A 25,668-nucleotide genomic window follows, 5' to 3' on the forward strand; every position below is an offset into this window, starting at 1 on the left:
GACTGTTGTTGGTGAAGCGCTTGTTATATTGGGCTGAACGATGCATCTTTCTCCCTTCTCCCTGACTTCACTGTTAAGTGCTGTACAAGGAAGTAGCCGGAGGGGATACAGAGCTGACTGACTACAGAGCTGACTGTGTAGCACCAAACTGGCCTGGCCCGTGACAGCTCAGATGACAAGTTATGGTGTTGCTAACAGTAGCACCGTGCCCTTGGGCCAATGTATTGTTAATTCCAAAACACCATCGAGTGTTATTTCAGGGTGGGCAAATAATTGCTCTTCTCCTTGTTTCTTTTTTTTCTAGTCTATCCATCACCCAAAGTTGTTTTAGGCATATTGTGTGTAATTGGTTAGTGTGTGTATGTGTTGCTCTGTTTATGTGTGTGTGTGTGAGTATGATCTATGACAGATAGTGCTTTGATGTCATTTTTCACAGGTCCATTACCGAGTTTGAGGGTGCTGCACCTTCGAACCCTTGAGACCATGTTTGTCTCATCTACGGAATCTCTCCATTTCCCATAGCAATGTTATAGGCAGGAAAGTAACTGCATCAGCACATTCAAAAAGATAGAACTTCCTTACCCACGTCAAAAGTACACAAAAGTACACTCAAGTCCGTTTTGTTCCCCTAGTTCAAGTCTGTGATGTTTTTCAAGGGGAATTATCTTATGTTTTTATTCTTCCTCTGGTGGTGTGGGCTGAAACCTGATCCAGGTCTGGTTGATGGGATCCATATTTGAGTTAACCTAACGTCAGGACCCAGTCAGGACCCAGCGGCTGCTGAGCCTGCTGGGAAGAGGCTCAGGTCAATGGCTGACACATTTTTAAACGGATCAGCTACACTGCACCAGATGTGGGGCCGCTAGTGATGCACGGGAATCTGGTCCTAATAAAACTCACATCCGTGAAAAGTAACCATTTGACTTATTTATTTTCTCCCTCTGTCTCTCTCTTTCTCTCTCTCTCTCTCTCTCTCTCTCTCTCTCTCTCTCTCTCTCTCTCTCTCTCTCTCTGGTAATGATATGCAGTAAATAGTGTTTAAAGGAAGGATGTGTTGTATGGTTACAAATCAGATAGATAATCAAAACCAGGATATTAATGTGCGTGTGTGTTCACCTACTGTGAATGTGAACGTGCACGTGTCACTGATTCAAGAACACATCAGGTCATTTTTCATTAGATTCTGTTCGTATGTCTTTTCATTGCTTGATGTTCTGTGATGCGTCATCAGTTTGCCTCATACCTTCAGAGCCTTGTGAACAATTTCTCCCTTCATTTTAGCTTATTTTCTCCACTCTCTCACATCTCTTTCTGCTTGTCTCTCTCTCTTCCTCTCTCTCCGTCTGTGACCATTTCCTCTTTCCTTTTAACGCCAATTGTGCTGCCATGTGTTGTCGCGGCGATTGATGTGCTTAAGATATCGTGCGGCTCCTTTTCAAGATGTGCCAGCAAGCTTGTAAATGGGCAGATTGTACCTCCAAGTTGGAAACCCGGTCTGCGCTCATGTTCAGACTGTGGGTTAATTTTCACAGCCTCCATGTGCCAGAATCTCTGCCATTAATGCACTTCCCCATGGCCACCAGGAGATAATAGACCAGCTCTTTACACATCATGAGGCAAACTGTAGCAATTTTATCAACCTCATCAACCGTCACCACCGTCTAAGAATAACAAGTCTTTTTATGTGAAATATCATCTCATGAACATGCTGAGCTTACTTATGATCTGCTATTTAAACGCGTACCCATCTGTAACCATAATATGTTATAATCGTGGGCCTTTCTCGACTTGCTTTGACGCTATCCTCATAACAGGGAGATCATAACAGGAGATCATGAGCCTATTTGAATTTCGAGAAAATACGGTACTCTTTTGTGATTCCGAAGCCGAAATGTATTCTCTTTTCTATAACATACACCGACCACACATACCCACCACACTTAACCTACCCACCATGACACCACATCAGACACTCACTGTCATCTGCCACATAATGTCATCTCTCTCTGTCCAATCCAGTTTAACAATCCCTGCATTACAGTCCACCGAAATGCTGTTTATTCTGTATTGTATTCTTCTTTAGAGTAATCTCTCTCTAAAATCACACACACACAACACACACACAACACACACACACCCACACACACACACACACACACACACACCACACACACACACACACACATCACACACACACACACACACACACACACACACACACACACCACACACACACACACAACACACACACGCACACGCACACACACACACACACACGGAGAGACACACACACACACAGAAACACCACAGTCCTGGCTTCCTGTTTCCTGGTAAATGTGTCTCTGTTGCTCGTCTCAGGCTCTGGCTTATGAATCGATGATCATGTGGTGTAAGGGAGATAGATGGCTTTTAGCTCCATCTTGTCTCCTCTAATTGTAAAATATTAGTTACATTAGACTCTGCCTTGTGATTAATGGAACTTATTTGGAGGTGGCCCTCTCCTGGCCCTCCCCCTTCCAAAGTCCTCCACTGACTTTTGAGAATTGAGTGATTTCACTTAAAGCAGACAAATAGGGCTCTCTCTCTCTAAGAGGAAGAGAGAAGAGAGAGGCCGAGCAAAGGGAAGAGAGAAGGAGGTAAGGAAAATAAGAGACGGGAGGGTGAGGGGGAGGAGGACAGAGGGAGATAAGGACAGGCAAAGCTTGTGTGGGGGAAAGCACTGATAATAAGGTTTAAAAAGTTATGCCAGAAAAAATAAGCCAAGAAATGTAAGCTTTGCAGGAAATAAAGCTTCGCCAGATWTATACCGTATAACACATTGCAGATCACACGCTGAAAATACAACCCGATCTCACAGAAGGAAGTGAAGTCTTGATCTTGTTCTAAACCTGGTCGTCACTGAGAAAGGTACGTATATTCATCATAACGGACTGTATTAAGAATAGTGCTTTCCAATAACCCTCAGCCCAGTCCTCTTGCCTGGAAACACAGTGACTGTTATTGATACCCGCAGACCACTTAGCCGTGCTGGAAACATGTTTGTGACGGCCAGAGACCGGGTTGCCCTTGTAATGTCTGCCATTGGAGAGAGATAGATCATGTTATGGCAATATGAGCAGTTTGTAGGGGACTTACTCAATACAGAAACTTTTCCATCCCGGCCCTCCTCTGTTCCTGAGCCCATGGGAAGTGTGATGTTTTCTTTCGTCCTCTCTTCTGTTGTTTTTTCTTTTTTTCTTAATTGGCTCAGAGGCCTTGAGCAGCACCTGGCATGTATCGGGGCGAGCTGACATGATCTGCTCTGTTCAGGACACCGTCTCCTCTGGCTGTTCAGCTCCCACGGTTAGCCTGACACACACATCACTCTCTGTTCTCTGTGAGCCACTGCTTCAGTCATAATGCTCCTTTTTTGACACGGGTTCATTTTTATCATCCTTTCTAAGAAGGTCAAACGGAAGTTTCCACCAGGCTTATCTACAGTATGAGTGGTTTATTACCTTTCAGTCCAAATGAACTATTTCTTGTTGTTTCTATCTCTCCGTTTCTCTTACACAAGCACACAGAGACTGTAGCCTACACTCTTACAGACTTGGGCATCCATTATCTGCCTGCAGTGACAGGTCAGCAATAGACTGTGCAGTCTTTAGCTCTTGACGGACAGTGGGAGAAGAAGGCTGGAGACAAACGCTTATGAACTGTCCATCCCCAGGCCGGCTCCTCTGCTCCCGGACACATGCATGCACACACACACACACACACATGCACACACGCACACACATACACACGCGTGCATGCACACACCCACACTGACCTGGTCCTGCTGAGACAAGTTGACATACAGGCTTCATCACATGATGAATTTACTACTCCATACCCTTGAGCGCCAACAGTCCTCAGCCAACGCAGTGGGAGAGGCTGCAGTTTGTGTCTGCTCAACGGAGACGACACTCTGCCACTGCAGGTACAGAGGCCCTGACCACTGGAGAAGCTTGACCTTACAGTGTGTGGTTTATAGTCCTAGTTGAATGGCATCTACAAACACGAAGAAATCAACTGTTTTTTAGTGGAATAGAGACAAAGAAGGAGAGAGGGGGTGAGAGAGAGATAGAAAGGAACTTATTAACAGCTCCTTCAGTGATGAATAACCTAGTTCAGTATTTAACATGGGACTGAATCCCCAGTGATGACTTTGTAGCTTTCTTTGATGCATCAACACCCCCTCCACTCTGCTTTTCCTTAAGTGTATTCCTTAGTGTTATGTGTGTGTTGGTTTTTCTAGTTAACCAGAGAAATAGACCAGATTGCTATTCCCCGAACTTCAGCCCAATTTTACATCAACACACACAGACTTCTGAAAGCTCTTAATACTGGGGAAATTTTAAAAATGAAGTCAATCCCTCAAGGCCTTTGGATGTAAATACTAATATTTTTGGTAAATCAATAGACATGTTCCTTGAATCAGAGTAAAAATTAATAAGGTAGACCAGGGTTCCCCAACTGGTGGCCCGACCACCGAATTTGGCGCGCGGGTGGTTTTATTTGGCCCCCAATGTTTTCTGAGCAAAAATAAGATAAAATCTTATTATTAATTTTGGGGAATTTTCATTGTTGGACATAAAAGACTGTAAAAACACCAGGAAATCATCTCCAAGTGATTTAAATTTTGGAAATCTGTTCCCAAGTATTCCCACGCATAATAGAGAGACACATGTTCATATACAAATGTCAGCGAGGTTTGAAATTAGTATGTTTTAGTCAAATATCTGTTTGGGCTTTGTGCGAGCAATTTGCAGTCTACAAATGATTTGTAATATGTTCCGGCCCCATGACCACCAAGGCCAACGACAGATTCTAGTTGATAACTCCTGGGGTATACATTCTAATGCTTTTTCCCAGCCATTACATTTTCCTGTCGGATGTTTACAGATCCATGCTAATGGACGAATGGATGCTACTGTAACGTAGAGCTGGGACGATAAACCGAAAATGATCGACCCCGACAGTACCGATCACTCATCGCAGGCATTTTGCTGATATTGTTCATTACAATAAGTAGCCTATAGTATAGAAATGAAATAAGTTTGCTAATATGGGTGATTGTTAATGGGACAATTGGTTGCTACAACCATCAAACTAGTAGTAGTAGTAGTAGTAGTAGTAGTAGTAGTAGTAGTAGTAGTAGTAGTAGTAGTAGTAGTAGTTTAAAGGATAATTTTAAAAAACGGTGGTGAACATTAATATTAGATGAGGGCAGTGGAAAGGTAGGCTCCTAAATGGCAGGTAATCGTTGCGATAAGCCTTCACTGGCCGCCTACTCGTCTTCTTTCTGGGAACATTAACGTTATAAACTTATCGTTCTATTTATTGTTGTCGCATCAATTCAAGCATTTTATCGCAATGTGGATTTTTGTCCATATCGCCCAGCTCTACAGTACACTCTTAGAAAAAAAAATGTTGTCAAATCAAATCAAATCAAATGTTATTTGTCACATGCGCCAAATACAACAGGTGTAGACAGTGAAACTCTTACTTACAAGCCCTTAACCAACAATGCAGTTTTAAGAAAATACCCCCCCCCCCCCTCCAATAAAGTAAGAGATAAGAATACAAAATAATTAAAGAGCAGCAGTAAAATTACAATAGCGGGGCTATATACAGGGGGTACCGGTACAGAGTCAATGTGCGGGGACACCGCTGTCGAAGAACCTAAAAGGGTTCTTTGACTGTACCCGTAAAATAACCCTTTGAAGAACCCTTTCTGGTTCCAGGTGGAACGCTTTTGTTTCCATGTGGAACCTTTTTGGGTTCCATTTAGAACCCTTTCCGCAGAGATTTCTACTTGGAACCAAAAACGGTTCTCCTATGGGGACAGTCGAAGAACCCTTTTGGAACCCTTTTTTCTAAGTGTGCTGTAACGCTTAGAAATAATGACTAGGATGCCCCAGAAAGGGTTATAGGTCAGAATATGGGGGTGTAGATGTATAGGTTGGACATGGAGGGTGAGGTGGTACTTAGGTGATTGGGAGTGCTGTTTGCTGACTAAACTCTGAGCCTTTACAACACGCAGGTTATTATTGGCCGACAGATGGTGCATCACATTTTACTGCTCACACCTTCTGTGGCTCTCTCTCTCCCCAGACGCAACTCCACTCCCCCCCCCTCTTCAGAGGAATGGACTATAGCGCTACTCTTTGATACACAACACTCTCTCTCAAACCCATACACAAACACAAACACACATGCTCACCTCTCTCGGTATTTGTCTCTTATAGAGACTCGAACACCTTACTTTGTTTCTCTGATTGTCATGCACATTCTGTACATATCCACGGCAGCACACAAACATACACATCATCCTGTCGTATATGTTTGCATGTAGAGATATCGTTTCCTTGTACATGTTAATTAGAGACTGCTTTGTGATATTAAAGGACTTCCATGTACAGTTCACATGTTTTCTTCACCTCCCAAAGAAATGTATTGCTTTCCTCCTTAAAGGGATATTTCAAGATTTTGGCAATGAGGCCCTTTATCTACTTCCCCAGAGTCAGATGAACTGGATTTTTATGTCTCTGCGTGCGGTTTGAAGAAAGTTGCTAACTAGCGTTAGCGCAATGACTGGAAGTGTATGGGTATCCGGCTCACGAAACTAGCTCTAAATTCCTTTATACTGGACACATTATAGACATAAAAATGGTATCCACAAGTTCGTCTGACTCTGGGGAAGTTGATAAAGGGCCTCATTGCCAAAATCCCGAAGTATCCCTTTAATAATGATGTAATTTGTCATTTATTCAGAACATATTATGGTCATTTTTATACATAGAGATTCGAACACAGCAATATAAAAGGCTATTTTAAAGATGGCAACAAGGTTTCCCTAATACAAGTTAAAATGGTTTGGCCTACTTTACTTGTGCCATTCTTTATTTCTACACTTAGGGGAGAGTGGCGTATGTCGTGCCAAAATGGTTAGTTGAGCCATCCCTTGTTTCTAGGAAACCATTTAATCATGTGACCAAATATTTAGGAAGAGGTCATCATTTCATGGAGTTTGTGGAGGAAGAACCCATGTGGCTTTTTATAAAAGGCAATTTTAAAGTTGGCGAAAACATTTCTCTAGTACAAGTGAAAAGGGTTTTGCTTGATTAACTTTACTTGTGCCATTTTTATTTCTAAATTTAGGCTCAATCCCAATCCCTTAGCCCTCCCCCTTGTTTTCAGGTGTCCCTCGGTGATGGAGTGTCTCTCAAAAACAAAGCAACTAGTGGTAGGGAGAGGTAAATAATCCTAAGGAATGGGACATCACTCGCACACTGCAAAAGCCGCCAAAGGATAGCCTACCACGCAATTCATTGACTACAAGCCTTGTGTTTTTCACAATGCCTGTACTGGTGGCAGTAATAGCTTTCCTCACGTTTCTCATGCAACAAATATGTGCTTACCGTATGAGCAACAAATGAGAACTGCAAAACAACAATGTGTCATAATGTAGCCACCCTCTGGCTGCCGTGGCTGTATTTCAACGTATTGAAGCAGGAACATTAATTTACATAATAGCAGCTTGACATGTAACAAATCAAATCAAGTGTAGACCTTACAGTGAAATGCTTACTTACAAGCCCTTAACCAACAGTTTAGTTCAAGAAAGAGTTCAGAAAATGTTGACCAAATAAAATAAAGTAAAAAAGAATAAAAAATAAACAAAAGACAATAGCATTAACGAGGCTATATACAGGGGGTACCGGTACCGAGTCAATGTGCGGGGGTACAGGTTAGTCGAGGTAATTTGTACAAGGAGGTAGGGGTGAAGTGACAATGCATAGATAATTAACAGCGAGTAGCAGCAGAATACAAAAAAAATGGGGGGGTCAATGTAAATAGTCCGGGTGGCCATTTGATTAATTGTTCAGCAGTCTTATGGCTTGGGGGTAGAAGCTGTTAACGAGCGTTTTGGTCCTAGACTTGGCGCTCCGGTGCCGCTTGCCGTGCGGTAGCAGAGAAAACAGTCTATAACTTGGGTGACAGGTGTCTCTGACAATTTGTTGGGCCTAGTATACAGGTCCTGGATGGCTGGAAGCTTGGCCTCAGTGATGTACTGGGCCGTACGCACTACCCTCTGTAGAGCCTTATGGTCAGATGCCGAGCAGTTGCCATACCAGGCAGTGATGCAACCGGTCAGGATGCTCTCGATGGTGCAGCTGTTGAACTTTTTGAGGATCTGGGGACCCATGCCAAAACTTGATGTTAATGGGGGCCTGTTCGGCTCGCCTTTTCCTGTAGTCCACGATCAGCTCCTTTGTCTTGCTCACATTGAGGGAGAGGTTGTTGTCCTGGCACCACACTGACAGGTCTCTGACCTCCTCCCTATAAGCAGTCTCATCGTTGTTGGTGATCAGGCCTACCACTGTTGTGTCGTCAGCAAACCTAATGATAGTGTTGGAGTCGTGTTTGGCCACGCAGTTGTGGGTGAACAGGGAGTACAGGAGGAGACTAAGTACACACCCCTGAGGGGCCCCAGTGTTGAGGAGCAGCGTGGCAGACATGTTGTTGCCTACCCTTACCACCTGGGGGCGGCCTGTCAGGAAGTCCACGATCCAGATGCAGAGGGAGGTGTTTAGTCCCAGGGTCCTTAGCCTCAGTGATGAGCTTCGTGGGCACTATGGTGTTGAACACTGAGCTGTAGTCAATGAACAGCATTCTCACATAGGTGTTCTTTTTGTCCAAGTGGGAAAGGGCAGTGTGGAATGCGATAGAGATTGTGTCATCTGTGGATCTGTTGGGGCGATATGCGAATTGTAGTGGGTCTAGGGTATTAGGGAGAATGCTGTTGATGTGAGCCATGGCACTTCATGGCTTACCGACGTGAGTGCTATGGGGCGGTAATCATATATGCAGGTTACCTTCGCTTCCTTCTGCACAGGGATTATGGTGGTCTGCGTGAATCATGTAGGTATTACAGACTCGATCAGGGAGAGGTTGAAATTGTCAGTGACGACACTTGCCAGTTGCTCCGTGCATGCTTTGAGTACATGTCCTGGTAATCCGTCTGGCCCCACGGCTTTGTGAATTTTGACCTGTTTAAAGGTCTTGCTCACATTAGCTACCGAGAGCGTTATCATACAGTCGTCCAGAACAGCTGGTGCTCTCGTGCATGCTTCAGTGTTGCTTGCCTCGAAGCGAGCATTAAGGGCATTTAGCTCGTCTGGTAGGCTCGTGTCACTGGACAGCTCGCGTCTGGGTTTCCCTTTGTAGTCCGTAATAGTTTTCAGGCCCAGCCACATCCGATGAGCGTCATAGCCGGTGTAGTGGGATTCAATCTTAATCCTGTATTGACGCTTTGCTTGTTTGATGGTCCATCTGAGGGCATAGCGATATTTGTTTTAAGCGTCCGGATTAGTGTCCCGCTCCTTGAAAGCGGCAGCTCTAGCCTTTAGCTTGATACTGATGTTACCTGTAATCCATGGCTTCTGGTTGGGATATGTGTGTACGGTCACTGTGGGGACGATGCCGTCGATGCACTTATTGATGAAGCCGGTGACTGAGGTGGTATACTACTCAATGCCATTGGATGAATCCCGGAACATATTCCAATCTGTGCTAGAAAAACAGTCCTGTAGCGTAGCATTCGCATCATCTGACCACTTCCATATTGAGCGAGTCACTGGTACTTCCTGCTTTAGTTTTTGCTTGTAAGCAGGAATCAGGGGGATAGAATTATGGTCAGATTTGCCAAATGGAGGGGGGGGCTTTGTATGCATGTCTGTGTGTGGATTTTTTTATTTTTTTATTTAACTAGGCAAGTCATTTAAGAACAAATTCTTATTTTTAATGACGACCTAGGAACAGTGGGTTAACTGCCTTGTTCAGGGGCAGAACAACAGATTTTTACCTTGTCAGCTTGGGGATTTGATCTATCAACCTTTTGGTTACTAGTCCAATGCTCTAACCACTAGGCTACCTGCCACCCCCATTAAAGGAGTGAAGGTGGTCTAGAGTTTTGTTTCCTCTGGTTGCACATGTGACATGCTGGTAGAAATGAGGTAAAACGGATTTAAGTTTGCCTGCATTAAAGTCCCCGGCCACTAGGAGCGCCGCTTCTAGATGAGCATTGTCTTGTTTGCTCATGGGCTTATACAGCTGGTTGAGTGCGGTCCTAGTGCCAGCGTCGGTTTGTGATGGTAAATAGACGGCTACGAATAATATAGATGAGAACTCTCTTGGTAGATAGTGTGGTCTACAGCTTATCATAAGGTACTCTACCTCAGGCGAGGAATACCTCAAGACTTCTTTAATATTAGACATCGCACACCAGCTGATATTGACAAATAGACACACACTCCCACCCCTCGTCTTACCAGACGTAGCTTCTCTGTTTTGCCGGTGCATGGAAACTCCTGCCAAACTCTATATTATCCGTGTCGTCGTTTGGCCATGACTCAGTGAAACATAAGATATTACAGTTTTTAATGTCCCGTTGGTAGGATAATCTTGATCGTAGGTGAACTATTTTATTTTCCAATGATTGCACGTTGGCCAATAGAGCGGATGGCTGTAGGGGTTAGCTCGCTCGCCTTCGAATTCTCAGATGGCAGCCCGACCTCCGTCCCCTTTTTCTCTGTCTTTTCTTCACGCAAATGATGGGGATTTAAAACGTCAGCCATCCTCTCCGGTGCCATTCTACACTTTCACATTTCCTTCACTCAGTCGTGATTAACCAGTGGAAGCAATTAAAACCACTGTTCTGCACTAATATTTATACCAAAGGTTCAAGGGTCCAAACACAGATTGGCTACATAGGCATACAGGTATTTTTATCCTCCACTACACAATAAGCAAGAAAAGAGTTAGCTGCAGTACATTACTTTTGCTGCATTACATCACAAGTATCTTCAATCTCTAACGTCAACGTTACTAGCTACAATAAAGAACATTGACAAATGATGGACTTTAAAAATATATATATATATGAACAGCAAGGCAAGCTTACAAAATTGCTCATTCAATTTGCAGTAAATGCATCCACTTACAACCACTGGGTTTCACAAGATGACAGCCTGCTTTGCTGGTTTGCTCAGGAGTCCCTAAAACATTAAAAGGATAGTTCACCCGTTTACAAAATGACACATTGGTTTCCTTACCCTGTAAGCAGTCTATGGACAAGGTATGACAGCAATCCATGCTTTGGTTTTGTTTCCCTGGTCAATATTCCAAATGCTTACATTTTAGCATTTGTGGGACAAATCCCATTCAAGTCATGGCACTGATATTAGCATTTTTCCCATTTCATGTTCAAGTCATCTACAAGTGACTTTGTTGAGCTTCACAATCAGTTGTAGATACTTTTGGATGATGATGTGTGGAAAATGCTAATATCAGTAACAGGAATTGGATGGGATTTGTGCCACGAATGCTAAACGTTATCATGTGGAAACAGTGCCAGGGAAACTAAACCAAAGCATGGATTGCTGTCATGCCTTGTCCATAGTGCTTAGAGGGTAAGGAAACCAATATGCATGTGTGCGTCGCCCCACGGACCTCCCGGTTGCGGCCGGCTGCGACAGAGCCTGGGCGCGAACCCAGAATCTCTGGTGGCACAGCTAGCGCTGCGATGCAGTGCCCTAGAACACTGCGCCACCCGAGAGGCCATTTTTCGTCCGTTTTATGCATAATATGCATAGTATATTTGCCATTTGTTATGCATATGAACTCACAATAGTGCATTTTTATTGTTACAGAGCTGACATCTTCATGCCCCGTGTATACAAATGTAAAACAAGCAGGGGTTCTAACTCCCCTTAAGGTTATTGAGAGACCAGACAAGGAAGTGAGAGAAGGGCAGGTCCATTCGAGCTGCGGCAATGGGATGAACAAATAGACCTTATGACACTGAAGAGGTACATTGAAAAAAGAGAAACCAAACATGTACCTGTGTGAAAGAGAGCCTATGATAGAGAAGCAGAGGCACCAATGTCTTGTCCAATAACCTGGAGTCTAAATATATAAAAAATCTCGCGGACCAGTTTCATCGGCTTAGTAGCCTTGAATACATCTTACTCCAAGGCTTACCCCTTCCCTATGTTCAATTTCCTCCATACCCAGGGTAAGAGAACACTTTTGTTTTGGACAAGCTATGTTTTCAAAACTGTTATGTTTACATGACTCCTGATTATTCCCACCAAAACACAGCATCCTAAAATATATGTAGACAACTTTGTTAGAACGAAGACTATATTTCCCTTGACGTAGTGATGTTGAGTGTACAATATGGCTCAATATGCCCCACTCTCCCCTATCACGCCAATGAGATAACTGATTTTAGCATGAAGCTCTAGCCATTGCCACTGGTCAATCAGTGTGTAGTACAGTCTGTAAGAGAGTGCATGTTAGAGTACCTGTAATGTGTGTCATGCTTCTTAACCCTTAATAACACACAGGGAGGAAATGAGACAGACTAGCGCCCCCCCCCCCCCCCCCCACAGCCATTTCCAGAATGACTGTTTGTGAGCATCTGAAAGTCATTAGAGGTTCTGCAGTCTGTCAAGTGCCAACACACACACACACACCTGTCTCTTATACACATCTAGATGTGTATAAGAGACAGGACAAAAACACACACACACACACACACACACACACACACGCAAACACACACACGCAAACACACACACAGGAATGTTTCACACACACTCGAACACAAAACCTATCACCGGCACACACTTTACCTCTTGCACACACACACACTCTCACAGACACACATACACAGAGATACACGCTGAAAGTGCTGAAGCCCAGCAGCTTCTTTCTGCTGTGCAGGGCCTGGTCATGTGCTGATGAGTCGCTATAATAATATATGAGCAAATCACAAGCAGTCTGCAAATTAATCATTTCCCCCTCTCTCTTCCCTCCCTCACACACACGTACACACACACTTACTCTGCTCGTCAGGCTTCGGGGAGAGGGGCTTCTTGCCTGCAGACGTAAGTGAGGAGGGCTCTCTCACAGATGGTAACACTGGCATCAGATGGAGTTTATATAAGAGTGGTTTTGATTACATGCCAAGGCACTGTCGTGGGAGAGTGTGTCTCTGTGTGTTGGCTTCGAGTACATTTGAACATTTAGTGTACGTTCATGTGTATGTTTGTGAACAGATTGGTGTGTTTGAACATACGTGTATAAGTGTGCGTTTGTAAATGTGTGTGTGTGTACAGGTTTGTGTAAGCAGTGTTCGTGTGTGGATCGTAGAAGGAGCCACCAGAGGGAAGCAGTCATGGGGCTGTTACACTGCGACGTTCACTAGGAGAGAGAGAGAGAAAGATGCTTGAGTGGAGAGGGGGAAATCGTGGCTATGGCAATAGAGGAGAGAGATAGGATCATAGCAGCACCTCATGGATCTCTCTTACTTCTCTCTCTACTTGGAAACATGATCAGAGAGCTTCACCACAGACAACATCCAACACATCTCTGTTAGCTAGGGAGCGGGCAAAAGGAGCGAGCTTCAGTACCCATCTGCAGCCACCCAGCAGTAGAGAGGCTGGCGAGGGAGGGGTGAGGAGGTGGAAGCAAAGGAGGAGGAGGATGTGAGAGTGGAGGGGAATGAGGGCGGTCTCCTCCTGCCTTTCTCTTCTCTGAGGCGTGGAGAAGGGAGGGCTGAGGGGTAAGTAGGGGGAGCGGGCAGAGTGAGTAGATACAGTGGTTTGTTTGAGGAAGTCATGTGGTAGTACCCCAGCCCTCCCTCTCCCCCTTTGTTCCCTCTGATCTCTACGCTCAAGGCCTTTGGGTGTTAATTAGGAGACCTAGATAATGCCACACTAATGAAAACAAGACCAGTGTTTTCTCTTTCTTTTCAGATACCGCTTTGGGTTGGGTTTTGAACAGTCTCCGGACACAAGACAGAGAGGGATAGAAAGGGAAAGAGGGAGAGAAAGAGAAAGAGCGAGAGAGAGAGAGAGAGAGAGAGAGATAGAAAGAAATATAAATATGGAAAGACAGAGGGAGTGAAATACGAAAAAGAAAAGGAGAGAGAAAGCAAGAGAAGGAATGAGGGGGAGAGGTTTCTGAGGTAAAACTATTTTTCCTGTTTCTTGTCACTCGGCACCTCCACACAATGGCCCAGCGGATTGTGTCATGAAGGGGGAAAGGAAAATCTCTCCTGTACACTCAGCACTGTTCTACCTGATGACCCATTGTGTGGGCGACTACACCACACACACACACACACACACACACACACACACACACACACACACACACACACACACACACACACACACACACACACACACACACACACACACACACACACACACACACACACACACACACACACACACACACACACACTGCCTCAATTCTGGTTTGCAGATCCCAACATGTTTGTGTGCAGATGTATGATCTGTAGGGGGATTGAAGTGGGTGATGTGAGTAGGTGTGGGTTAGCCCTTTAGAGAATCAGAAGAAGTGTTGATATCTGAGGGAGGTGGTGGGTGAATCGGGGGGCATCATCTTGGGAATAATCCATGCGGGCGGTGCTGGTGTGTCTTTATGCGCTGGCCATTTGTTTGGGTTATCGGAGTGTGTGCAGGAGTAGGTGGATTAGATGGAAACTTAAGAAGTATGGCTGTCTCCATGCAGCTGGGCCCAGGCATCTGTCATTCCTCAGTCCAACACCGCACACCCTATAAATCCCAGAACACACAGGCCAGACTGACGCACTTCATTTCAACAACACCATGCAGAGATGCTGCAGGGAAGGGGGCGGTGGGGTGGGGGGGGGGCTATATGTGTGTGTTTTCTTCTTTTGAAAGGAAGAAACTATTTAGTTTACAATTCAACCCAGGATAACCACCATATTCCTACAGTGTTATGCACGAGTGGAATCGCTCTGGTAATCTCAGACCCAGCTTGCCTTTATCTTCATATAGGACAGTCAACGTCATTATGTTTGTTCAAATTCTAGATTGTACTTTTTTTTTATACCTTGGATAGACCCCGCTGCAACGTTAGAACTGATCTGTGTTTATTTTAGAAGTGCAGAAAAAAATAGAGAGATAGAAAAGGGAAGAAGAATAGAGGTGACTTGTTTGGGGCAACACTCGGTCCCCCTAAGTGTAAAATGGGATGAGATATTCTGCCTCACGGACTTAACGTAATGTAAGAGAGTGTGAAATTAAACCGCACAGGAATAAAAAGTGGCCTTCATTGTGTGTCGCCGGCTCGCTTATCGAAACATTCCGACAGCTGGAACATCTAAAGCTCCAAAAACGTGTAGCAATCTCCTTTGTGTAAGATCCTGAGCAGACATTGTGATATTTGAAAGCCACTGAGACTCCAAAGCCAGCGTAAGAATGGCAAACACAACGTGCCTCTAAATCCTGCCTCTTCGCGACAACACAATGTATCAGTGAGTGTAGTGTGTATGTGTTTTGTGTACCTTTAATTCCTATCCTTCTTTCACGTCTCTACATTCCCTGCACCTACACAGCGTCTATAAACTCTGTTAATTTGATTTACCCGTCTCAAATCGAATTGGGGAAAAAAAAGAATGACAGAAAATGTACCGTTATTAATAATAACCGAAAGCGGTGTACAACAGAAAAGTGTCTGGGTTTGCGCTCTCGGGTGGATGAGCGAGATAAGTGAAGTCGGTTATGATGGGCACGTTTTCGACATCGCTCAAACAAACGGCGCAGGCTATTAAGGGGCCATTGTGTTTGCTGCAGTGAGGATCAGATCCAATTCGAGAGAGCGCGTGCAACTGTTGGGAGTGGTGAAGAATACAGCTTGTGCAGTACACCGCTAAAACACTGCAGCGTTCAGAGGGAACCACTGCTGCTCCTCCTATCCAAAGAGAGAGCACTGAAAGAGTTTTAAAGACACGTCTCAGGAGAGTACTAAAAGCTAAAGCACTGTGTAGTAGGCAGACGGTACAGTCGTATTCAGTGCCTCGGTGACAGAGCTCGTTTTACATTCTGCTAAAGTAATACCGAGTAATGATGAGGTGACTGACTGTTGTCTCTCTCTTGTTGTCCTCGCACAGGTCACGGAGGTTACGGAGGTCAGGGGGGTCGGAAGCCGTTCCAGTGCAGGTACTGCTCCTACGGTGCCTCTCAGAAGGGCAACCTGAAGACCCATGTCCTGTGTGTCCACCGCATGCCCTTTGACAACAGCCAGTACCCTGACCGCCGCTTCAAACGCTCCCACGTCGACTCGGACGCCTCAGGGAACTCTGAGGATGGGACCACCAGCTACCCCACGGGAACCCGGGGGGGCATGGCCGAACCCCCTCTCGCTGGAGACACCCTGCATCCATGACTGATGTCACCTGGCATGGAGGTGCCAGCCTTCAACTCTACACCTACTGTACTCTCTAGAGCCACATAACAGGGACTAGTCACTTCGCTTACTCCCAAAGCACAGCCAGACAAAGGGGAGCATCATTGACTGTTTTACCCAGAGCTCGCAGGACATCCTCAGTGTGTATTAGGTTAATAACAATAACATAACATGCATATAAACTACACATACACATTCATTAATATAAAACACAGATATGTTAAATGTAGTTATGTGACAAATAGTAGAGGCGACTATATTAAAAAGAAAAAAAAGAAAATAGATAAAATCCTTAAAGTGACTTTTGTCAAAAAAATAATAATGCTTTTATCAGAAAAATGATCCCGTAAACGATTTAGCGACAGTTGGGGAAGATGGAAGAGGCCTGTTAAACACCCCTCTCAGAACATGACACCGGCTGCTGCCATTTGCAGAGGGCGAATGATGAGCAGCCAGTGGAGGCTGGGCAGGCAGCGGCAGTGGTGGGGGGGCCTTGGTGCCAGCCTGACTGGAGCTGTCATCCCAGAGGAAATCAATTCACCCCCCCCCCCCTCTCATTTTTTCATCTTTCTCGACCCATCAGTCCAGCCCCCTCCACCCTCAGCCCTCTGCCCCTACTGCACTACAGGAGTAACCTAACCCTGGTCGACATGTGAGGGGGTCAAACTCAGTTCCATCAGCTGGCCAGAGCCACCCTCCTCCTCCTCCTCCTCCTCCTCCTCCTCCCCCTCCACTTTCTCTGTCTCTTTAAAACGACTCAAATCCAACATGGCCTCTGGAAGTAAAAAAAAAATCAATGATGTATTTAAAGGAGCCATTAGAGTCACAGAGATGTGTTCTGTGCAATATTGTCATTTATTTGGATATCACCTTACCAGACACTGAGAGGTGGAGTTAATAGAATGTGTTTTATTTCATTTAACTTTTATGTTAGATAATGGTGAAGTCTATTTCTAAGGAGGTGGGTGGTTGTTCTTTGAAATTGAAAGTGTAGATAGTGAAGATGCACATATTGGAATTGGAACCTCTACAACTTGATGTACTGTAACTTTAGTCAGAGGTTGAATGTTTCGTTTATATGAAGACTGTGACTCTGAAATCTAATGAAGGAACATCACAGAACTTGTTTCCTCAGACACGATGCAGGACTATCTTCCTATAAGCTCTTCTAAAGCAGCTTCAGAATGAACAACAATACATAAAGGCAATCAGCCTCCTCCCTGACTCGAATTTAAATGTACTAGTTAGAAAATAGACAAAAGGACTTTTTCTACAAATGTATTTTCCAAAGCGTTTTGTGAGTGTAATTATTGCATGTTTTTTGTGTTGATTTTCTATATGCTACTTTACTGAAACAATTAACAAACCATACCGTTTTGATCCTATAAAATGAAGCTGCTTAAAGAGCAAAAAAAGTTTCACTATGCTTCCTTTCGACTGAAGGCTATTGGATAGTGGGGGGTAACCAGAAGATGATGCTGTTTATTGTGTTGGTATGGGAGCAGGGGGGATTCTTTATGCTTCTGATAAAGAGAAATGATCTGGACTTTAAGAAAGTCAGTATCTTCCCTCACAGCCAAGGAGAGCTGAACACTTAAACCCCAGGGCCTTAACACCACAGCTATGCCTACAGGAGTTTACAGTCCACTCAAATACACTGCTCCTATCAGTTGAGAGAGAACCATGAGAAGAAAGAATGAAAGACAGAAGGAAAGAAAGAAAGAAGGAAAGAGAGTATGGATATGTACAGAATGCAGTCGGGGTTTAAATGGGGTCATTTTAATTAGGACTTTTCTGCCATTCAGCGATCTACTTACAGTGTTTTTTGTTCATTTGCTTTCCTGGCATAGTTTCGCACTGCCTTACTTCAGATCGAGTCAATGTAATGCAACTGTTTGTATGATCTCTACCATGGAGCCACAACATTGAGATCCAACTGAAACGACTGTAGTGAGCTTTAGGTTTAAATGCACTACTGTGTTCTTGGTGACTGTGCCAGTCGCTTGCTWTTTTCGTGTGTGTAGGTACGTGTGTGTGGATGTGCCTACCTAACTATATTAGAGAAAAAAGAACAACACAAAAGTGAAAAATAAACGAAAGAAAAAKATTCACATTCCATTTCTAGCACTTTTCAGGKTTTCTAGTATATCTGTACGTTTCAARCTATGCGATATGGAAATAATGCTGTTTATGACAYTGGAAACATCGTTGGTTGCCATTCTCTGTGACGTGTTCGTCCATCCCTTACTGTGCTACTATTTACCTGTCTGTATTACAAAACAGCCCATGTTTTCCCTGAAAATATTTTGCTGTCATGACTCAATTAAGAAACAGATAGAAATGTACAATTAGAACCTGAAAATTCCTGCACTAACAAAGAAGTTAAATCATTTCTATGTATTTCTCTCTGTACTCCGTGATCATGGTCACGATATTGTCTCATTCCTTAATGAAGTATATTTCTATATCGGAGGTAAAGTAAGTAGAGGATTTTGTTAACACTACTATATGCTTACAACCAGTAGACAACTTTGTATTTWAATATAATTATTGGGCATTATTTATTATTCCACATCAGTTTTACAGACGAGGAAAACTATTCTRATAACGGTAAATCAAAGTTGTTCTTCATTCAAAAGTCATTTTGTTCATTGACTCTTCCTGCTGCTGTTAGGAAGTTCTGAAGTCTTTGAAACAGTACCTTTTAATCCAGTGTTTGACGCAATAAAACCTCTACCTCTGGGAATACTGGTTTTGTCTGGTCCAACATGCAACACAATAACACTCTTGTGTTAGGCCTTCCCTTAGTAATCCTAATCGGAATCGTTCAGAACTGATCATGTAACTCCTTCACTGCCAATAACACCTGATGTAATCTAGTTGTGCCTACACACCTACCTGTAGATGTGAGTACTATACCGCTGATTACTGTTATTACCACACACACATGATTTGTTACTGTCAGCCTATAGACACTTACATATTCCAGGGAAACCTGCAGAACACAGCCACAGAACACACTGATAGAGCTCATCCAAGGTGCCGTAATATTTGAAGACTGTCAAATTGAAAAGAAGCTGGTGATGTGTGGCGCCAAATGAGACTGAATGGCTTTCATAAACCGTAATGAGCACCACCTGTTACGTCTCACCAGCAAAGCCTTCACTATTATGCCTCTAAAGAAAATGTAGGCCTGATGCTTTATATTTTGAGTGTCAGTCTGCAGTGAGAGACTGAGAAAATGAGGAGGAACTGGAGAGATACGCGAGGGGTAGAAAACCCAGTGAATTTGAAATGTTGTCCCCAGCGCGAGCACTTTTTACTGTTAATGGAGAAATACAGTGCGTGGCATGTTTAATAGGTTTGGTTTTTATTATACAGCGCCGAATAATTAACTTGGAAGCAGAGTGTCACATAGATTTATCTTTTAATTAAAATAGCGTGGTTCACGCATATTTGAGTGGTAGTCCAAATAAACGCAATATCCAAATTTATGTTTTGTTTATCTTCCTGTTAATTATCAGGAGATTGTTCGCTGTATAACCCTTCATCTTTTTTTCTTTAACAAAGTTAGGAGGTCTGTATCGCAAGCAATAAACCCTCACAGTCAGATTTTATTAATTTATGGGTAATTACGAGAACAGGGACGAATAAGGTGCTTAGAGTGATCCAGGCTCATTTTTATAAACATTGATGAATGTGCATTGCTGGCTGGCGTGCAGAGATGATGAAAATAAGCATGATTTTTTATTTTTTATTGTTGGAAATGTGAATAATTTACAAAATCTCTGTTCCATCACAGGGCTGAGCATTGTGAAACACCAAGCATAGGACCTCACAGATGCACACTCACAGCATTCAGCATTTCACATACAGTCAACACATGCACAAGCAGTCACACTTACATCCGTACTGTGTGCATTAGTTTCATTTTCTGTCATATTGGTGTATTGAGGGCGTCACACTGTAGAACTGTACATTGTATGTTGGTAATGTGCTTAATGTCAGTCTGCTAGCTACAGTAAGTGTTCCAGTGTGAGAAGAGAACAGGCCAGTCCTCATCCCCCAGTGGAAAACCCTGTGTTCATCCCCTCCATCCCGCCAAGCCAAGCTTCACCCTCCAGATAAGACCATCAAAAGGGTGAGTGGCTGTGCAAATGGAATCTCCACCGCTGTGAATGCGGATGATGGTGATCTAATGTTGAGTGAGTGTGTTGTGTGTGTGTCCAGGCTTCCTCTCCTCTAACAGGGGGCTGAGCTGCTGGATCCACGATGTAGCATTCGTCTGGGTCGATGACTGTCGGCTAGATTCTGTAATCTGGCTGATAGCTCCGTTAGTGTCGTGCGAAGAGAGGGTTTGGCCCGTCGTCAGTCAGTCTCTCTCTCCCACGTTTCCCCAATGGGTGATAGTCCCTGGGCTAGGAAATCCCACCTGAGCCAGGGACTCAACGATGTGATTGAAATGTGGCTCATGGTCTAAGATGTTTCTACCTCTATAGGAGCCCCATAGAAGCAGCTCAACTCCTTGTAGCCCAAGGTAGTTTTACGTCAGGACTGTCTTTACCTTTACCCCAGGATCCAGAGGTGTAGACTACTGTAGATAATGTCCTCTTGAGCAAGGTATAATCCAACCAGTTTGACATATGCTGTTTGGTACAGAATGAGGATGTGGCCATACATCTGCACCACAGACCATCGACCATCATATCATTCATATTGACCTACAAAGCCCTGGCCCAGACACTGGACCTGAATAGTAATGTACTGAGGGGTTTCCTGTGCCATGTCCTACGGAATACATGTAGAGGTCATGGGAGGTCAGAACTGGTAGGTAACTTGAGTGTGTGAAAAGTTTGTGTGTATGCGTACTCATGTTTGATGAGTCATTCTGCATTACAAAATATGTATGTCCCTTATTGCTCTTACTTTACCTAATTGAGTCCTGTGTGAAAACGCTAGCTAGTCCCTGATCACAATTATATCACTCAATCCCACACACCTATTTCTTTCCCACAAAAAATGTAACAACTGAAACAGCTTTTACTGCAATCTAGAGACAATCACTACGCTTAATTCTATGTAAAAAAAWATATATWTWTTTTTTTGCATATCTAAGCATACCTATTGAGCTGTCTGTATTTACACACTCACTCATGTACACCCACTCACATACAATCATAATATATGGTGCTGCTACTCTGTTTATCACATATCCTGATGCCTAGTTACCTTACCCCTATACATATCTAACTCTACCACTCCAGTATCCCTGCACATTGCAAATATGCTACTGGAACTGACTGACCCTGTAAATAGTATACTTACTTACTTTCTCGTGTTCTTAGTTCTGTTTCTCGTGTTTTTATTCTACCTTATTTTATTTTTAATATTACGTTGTTATTGATTACTGCATTGTTGGGTTTAGAGCTTGCAAGAAAGGCATTTCACTGTACTTGTGCACGTGATATTAAAAATTGAAACTTGCCAGTAGGCATGCCAGCTAAAATAGTTAGACAAGCTAGCTACTGGAACTTGATTGATGGCCTGAAATTGAGAGTGGGAACCTATCTGGTCTAGCTAAAGATAACTTAATACAATTGCTAAGTGGCTAGTAGTATTGCAGTGAAAAGAAAACATTTAGCATACTGTATATACAGTTGAATTCGGAGGTTTACATACATCTTAGCCAAATATTTTTAAACTCAGTTTTCACAATTCCTGACATTTAATCCTAGTAAAAATTCCCTGTCAGAATAATAGCAGAGAGAATGATTTATTTCAGCTTTTATTTCTTTCATCACATTCCCATGGGTCATTGTCCATTTGAAAGACCCATTTGTGACCAAGCTTTAACTTCCTGAATGATGTCTTGAGATGTTGCTTCAATATATCCACAAAATTTTCCTGCCTTATGATGCCATCTATTTTGTGAAGTGCACCAGTCCCTCCTGCAGCAAAGCACCCCCACAACATGATGCTGCCACCGCCCTGCTTCACGGTTGGGAGGGTGTTCTTTGGCTTGCAAGCGTCCCCCTTTTTCCTCCAAACATAACGATGGGCAAACAGTTATATTTCTGTTTCATCAGACCAGAGGATATTTCTCCAAAAAGTATGATCTTCGTCCCCATGTGCAGTTGCAAACTGTAGTCTGGCTTTTTTATGCCGGTGTTAGAGCAGTGGATTCTTCCTTGCTGAGTGGCCTTTCTGGTTATGTCGATATAGGACTCGTTTTACTGTGGATATAGATACTTTTGTACCTATTTCCTGCAGCATCTTCACAAGGTCCTTTGCTGTTGTTCTGGGATTGATTTGCACTTTTCGCACCAAAGTACATTCATCGCTAGGAGACAGAACGCATCTCCTTCCTGAGCAGTATGACGGCTGCGTGGTCCCATGGTGTTTATACTTGCGTACTATTGTTTGTACAGATGAATGTGGTACCTTCAGGCATTTGGAAATTGCTCTCAAGGATGAACCAGACTTGTGGAGGTCTACAATCTTTTTTCTGAGGTCTTGGCTGATTTCTTTTGATTTTCCCATGATGTCAAGCAAAGAGGCACTGAGTAGGCTTTCAATTACATCCACAGGTATACCTCCAATTGACTCAAATTATGTCATTTAGCCAATCAGAAGCTTCTAAAGCCAAGACATAATTTTCTGGACTTTTCCATGCTGTTTGAAGGCACAGTCAACTTAGTGTATGTAAACTTCTGACCCACTGGAATTGTGATACAGTGAATTATAAGTTAAATAATCAGTATGTAAAAAWTTTTTGGAAAAATTACTTATGTCATGCACAAAGTAGATGTCCTAACCGACTTGCCAAATCTATAGTTTGTTAATTAACAAGACATTTGTGGAGTGGTTGAAAAACGAGTTTTAATGACTCCAACTTAAGTGTATGTAAACTTCCGAATTCAACTGTATATACATATTTTTTTAAACAGGACAAATCTAAGAGGGCACTTGCATGACACCTCTGTCGATATACTTTTCAAGGTGCATTTGACTATTTGACCATGTTTGATCCGTTGTTCCTCACAGGCCAGGTTCTATCAAGGCCCTAAAACTATAACTGCCTTTAAGCTTGCAGCACTTCAACTACCCTTGCACTAAAGAAAAACATATTCTTTTTACAATGATTTTACAAGAGCCATTCACTTGACAGAATAAACCTCAACCCCTGAACTGTTTAAAAGAAGCTTGGATGATGGAATGCTGTCAATGTCTCAGTACCCAAAGTGATGAGGCACAGATGTTGTCTGTCTACTTTGTGTTATTAGTTGGCACTGTCAGGTAAAGTTAAACCTTTACATAGAGCAGATGCAGCCAGTAACATGTATAGCTACGTGAAGCAGGACATCAACATGTGAACGTGGAATTATGTTTTTACAATTTTTTACAATTTAATAAAAAATGAAAAGCTAGAATCTTATTGTCATGGCAAGCCTAAATAAGTTCAGGAGTAAGAATTTGAGAAGGGTGAAGATATAGTTTAGACGTCAGACAATAGCCTAATTTATACCTGGCGCTAACATGTGTCCTTTGTCCTGATCTTGTCCACATTCTGATTTTGTCCACATTTTCAGAAATATGTCTACACAGTGTATTAAAATGTCTCATATCCGTCCACTCTGTCCGCAATGTGGTCCCTCCTTGTATGCAAATTATTTAACAGCTATTCTTTCAAAATAATATTTATTTATCTATTTTAAGACACATATTGATGCCTTAAGTCAATGATGCCACCTGTTAATGATTTTAGTTGGCGGGATAGTGATGACTTAAATAGTTTCATTGTCCAGATCTGTCTACACTTGTACGATATCCAGACACCATGCGTGCCTGACTACCTCCGGAGGCGGTCAGCAAGATCTGATCACAATGTGTATTTTTATTGTCTACACCTGTCTGAAAATGTGAGCTCAATCAGAATGTCCGGTGAAGTCCACAAAGCAAAGTTACATGCATATGACCTGCAGCACGGTCAAATAAGTTCATATTTTCAACAGTTTACTAAACAACTACTGATTTAGAACCATGGAGTTACCACAAGTCAGCACAAAGACAACAGAATCACTGCCTGTGCAGTTACAGCACCATTTACACTTAAACATTTAAACATCATCAAATCAACAAGGATATATATACTTAGTTTAACACACTGAAAATAAATGTAAAGATACCGAAGACAATGTTGCTAAATATCATGTGGCTGTCCATGGTACTGATTTCTGCTCCTCTGTGTGTGTGTGTGTGTGTGTGTGTGTGTGTGTGTGTGTGTGTGTGTGTGTGTGTGTGTGTGTGTGTGTGTGTGTGTGTGTGTGTGTTGTGTTGTTGTGTTGTGTTGGGTGGTGGTGTGTGTGTGGTGTGTGGTTGTGTGTGTGTGTGTGTGTGTGTGTGTGTGTGGCTTGCGTGTTTGCGTGTTTGCGTGAGTGCGCAAGTTGAACGCCAATGCCATCCTCCATCCTCTGTCAAACAGTACACTTTTAGCTTTTGTTGTAATAGGCTACCTAGCTAAAATGCTTGCTAGCCCAACTTCCTCGCATAGGCAACAATGAACCAGCTAAGTTAGTTAGCTAGTTAACATGAGCCTTCTAGGCTACATCTAGGCTACATATTGAACTTCAATCGTCTTAGGCCAGTGGCACAATATATGAATTTATAGTTAGAATCGCTGTCTTAATCATTTGCCTGTACCACGAATTAAGTCAAAACCACAAGACCAAATCCCCATCTCCCTACACGTCTTAGGAAAGGGCCAATTTAGCAAGCTAGCTACTGCAGGACATCAACACAAGCAGACCAGAAACAGACACGTTTTTCTGACAATTATGACGTTTTGCTTAGGATGTGATTTGATTGATGTGAAGCCAGATCCAAACTGGCCTCCCTTGGGGGCGTTTTACTGTGCCAGGACAACCCATAGTTGAGCTCAGCTCAACACTGATTGGCTAATTATTTTATCCTTTTTTTGCAACGGAGGCCAAATCCTTGCTGGCATCAACAGATACATGGGCTACACATACTTAGAGAGGAGAGCTGTTTCCCTTGCTCGGGTGATTTCTCCCGTGAGATTCAGCCACCTGCAAATAGACAGAAAAGTATGAAAACACAGAGCGACGAAAGAGACATTATTTTATTATTTTTATTGCTAAAAATTTGGGAAGCCTGTCTTCTCTTGGCACCCATGAATACATGCCACTCGGTAAAAGTGGGCCTAATACCTAGGTAAAAAGACAAAGAGACTGTAAGGATCAGTGGAAAATAAAATGGATTCCTCATGACGCAACCATAACGTCAAAACATTCTCACAATCTCCACTGTGCCATG

At 43.2% G+C, this 25,668-nt stretch overlaps 1 protein-coding gene across 1 annotated transcript in view; it reads left to right on the forward strand.

Moving 5' to 3' along the window:
* The window catches only part of znf536 (zinc finger protein 536), a 188,402-nt gene extending 169,342 nt beyond the window's left edge, over positions 1-19,060 (forward strand). Inside the window, exon 7 of the mRNA XM_070445379.1 lies at positions 16,040-19,060. Coding sequence (XP_070301480.1) covers positions 16,040-16,314 — 275 coding nt within the window. The 3' untranslated portion in view covers positions 16,315-19,060. The remainder of the gene's footprint in view (positions 1-16,039) is intronic.
* Positions 19,061-25,668: the final 6,608 nt, after the last annotated feature.

Source organism: Salvelinus sp. IW2-2015, linkage group LG10, assembly GCF_002910315.2.
Source record: "Salvelinus sp. IW2-2015 linkage group LG10, ASM291031v2, whole genome shotgun sequence".
In the NCBI taxonomy this organism is placed as follows: domain Eukaryota; kingdom Metazoa; phylum Chordata; class Actinopteri; order Salmoniformes; family Salmonidae; genus Salvelinus; species Salvelinus sp. IW2-2015.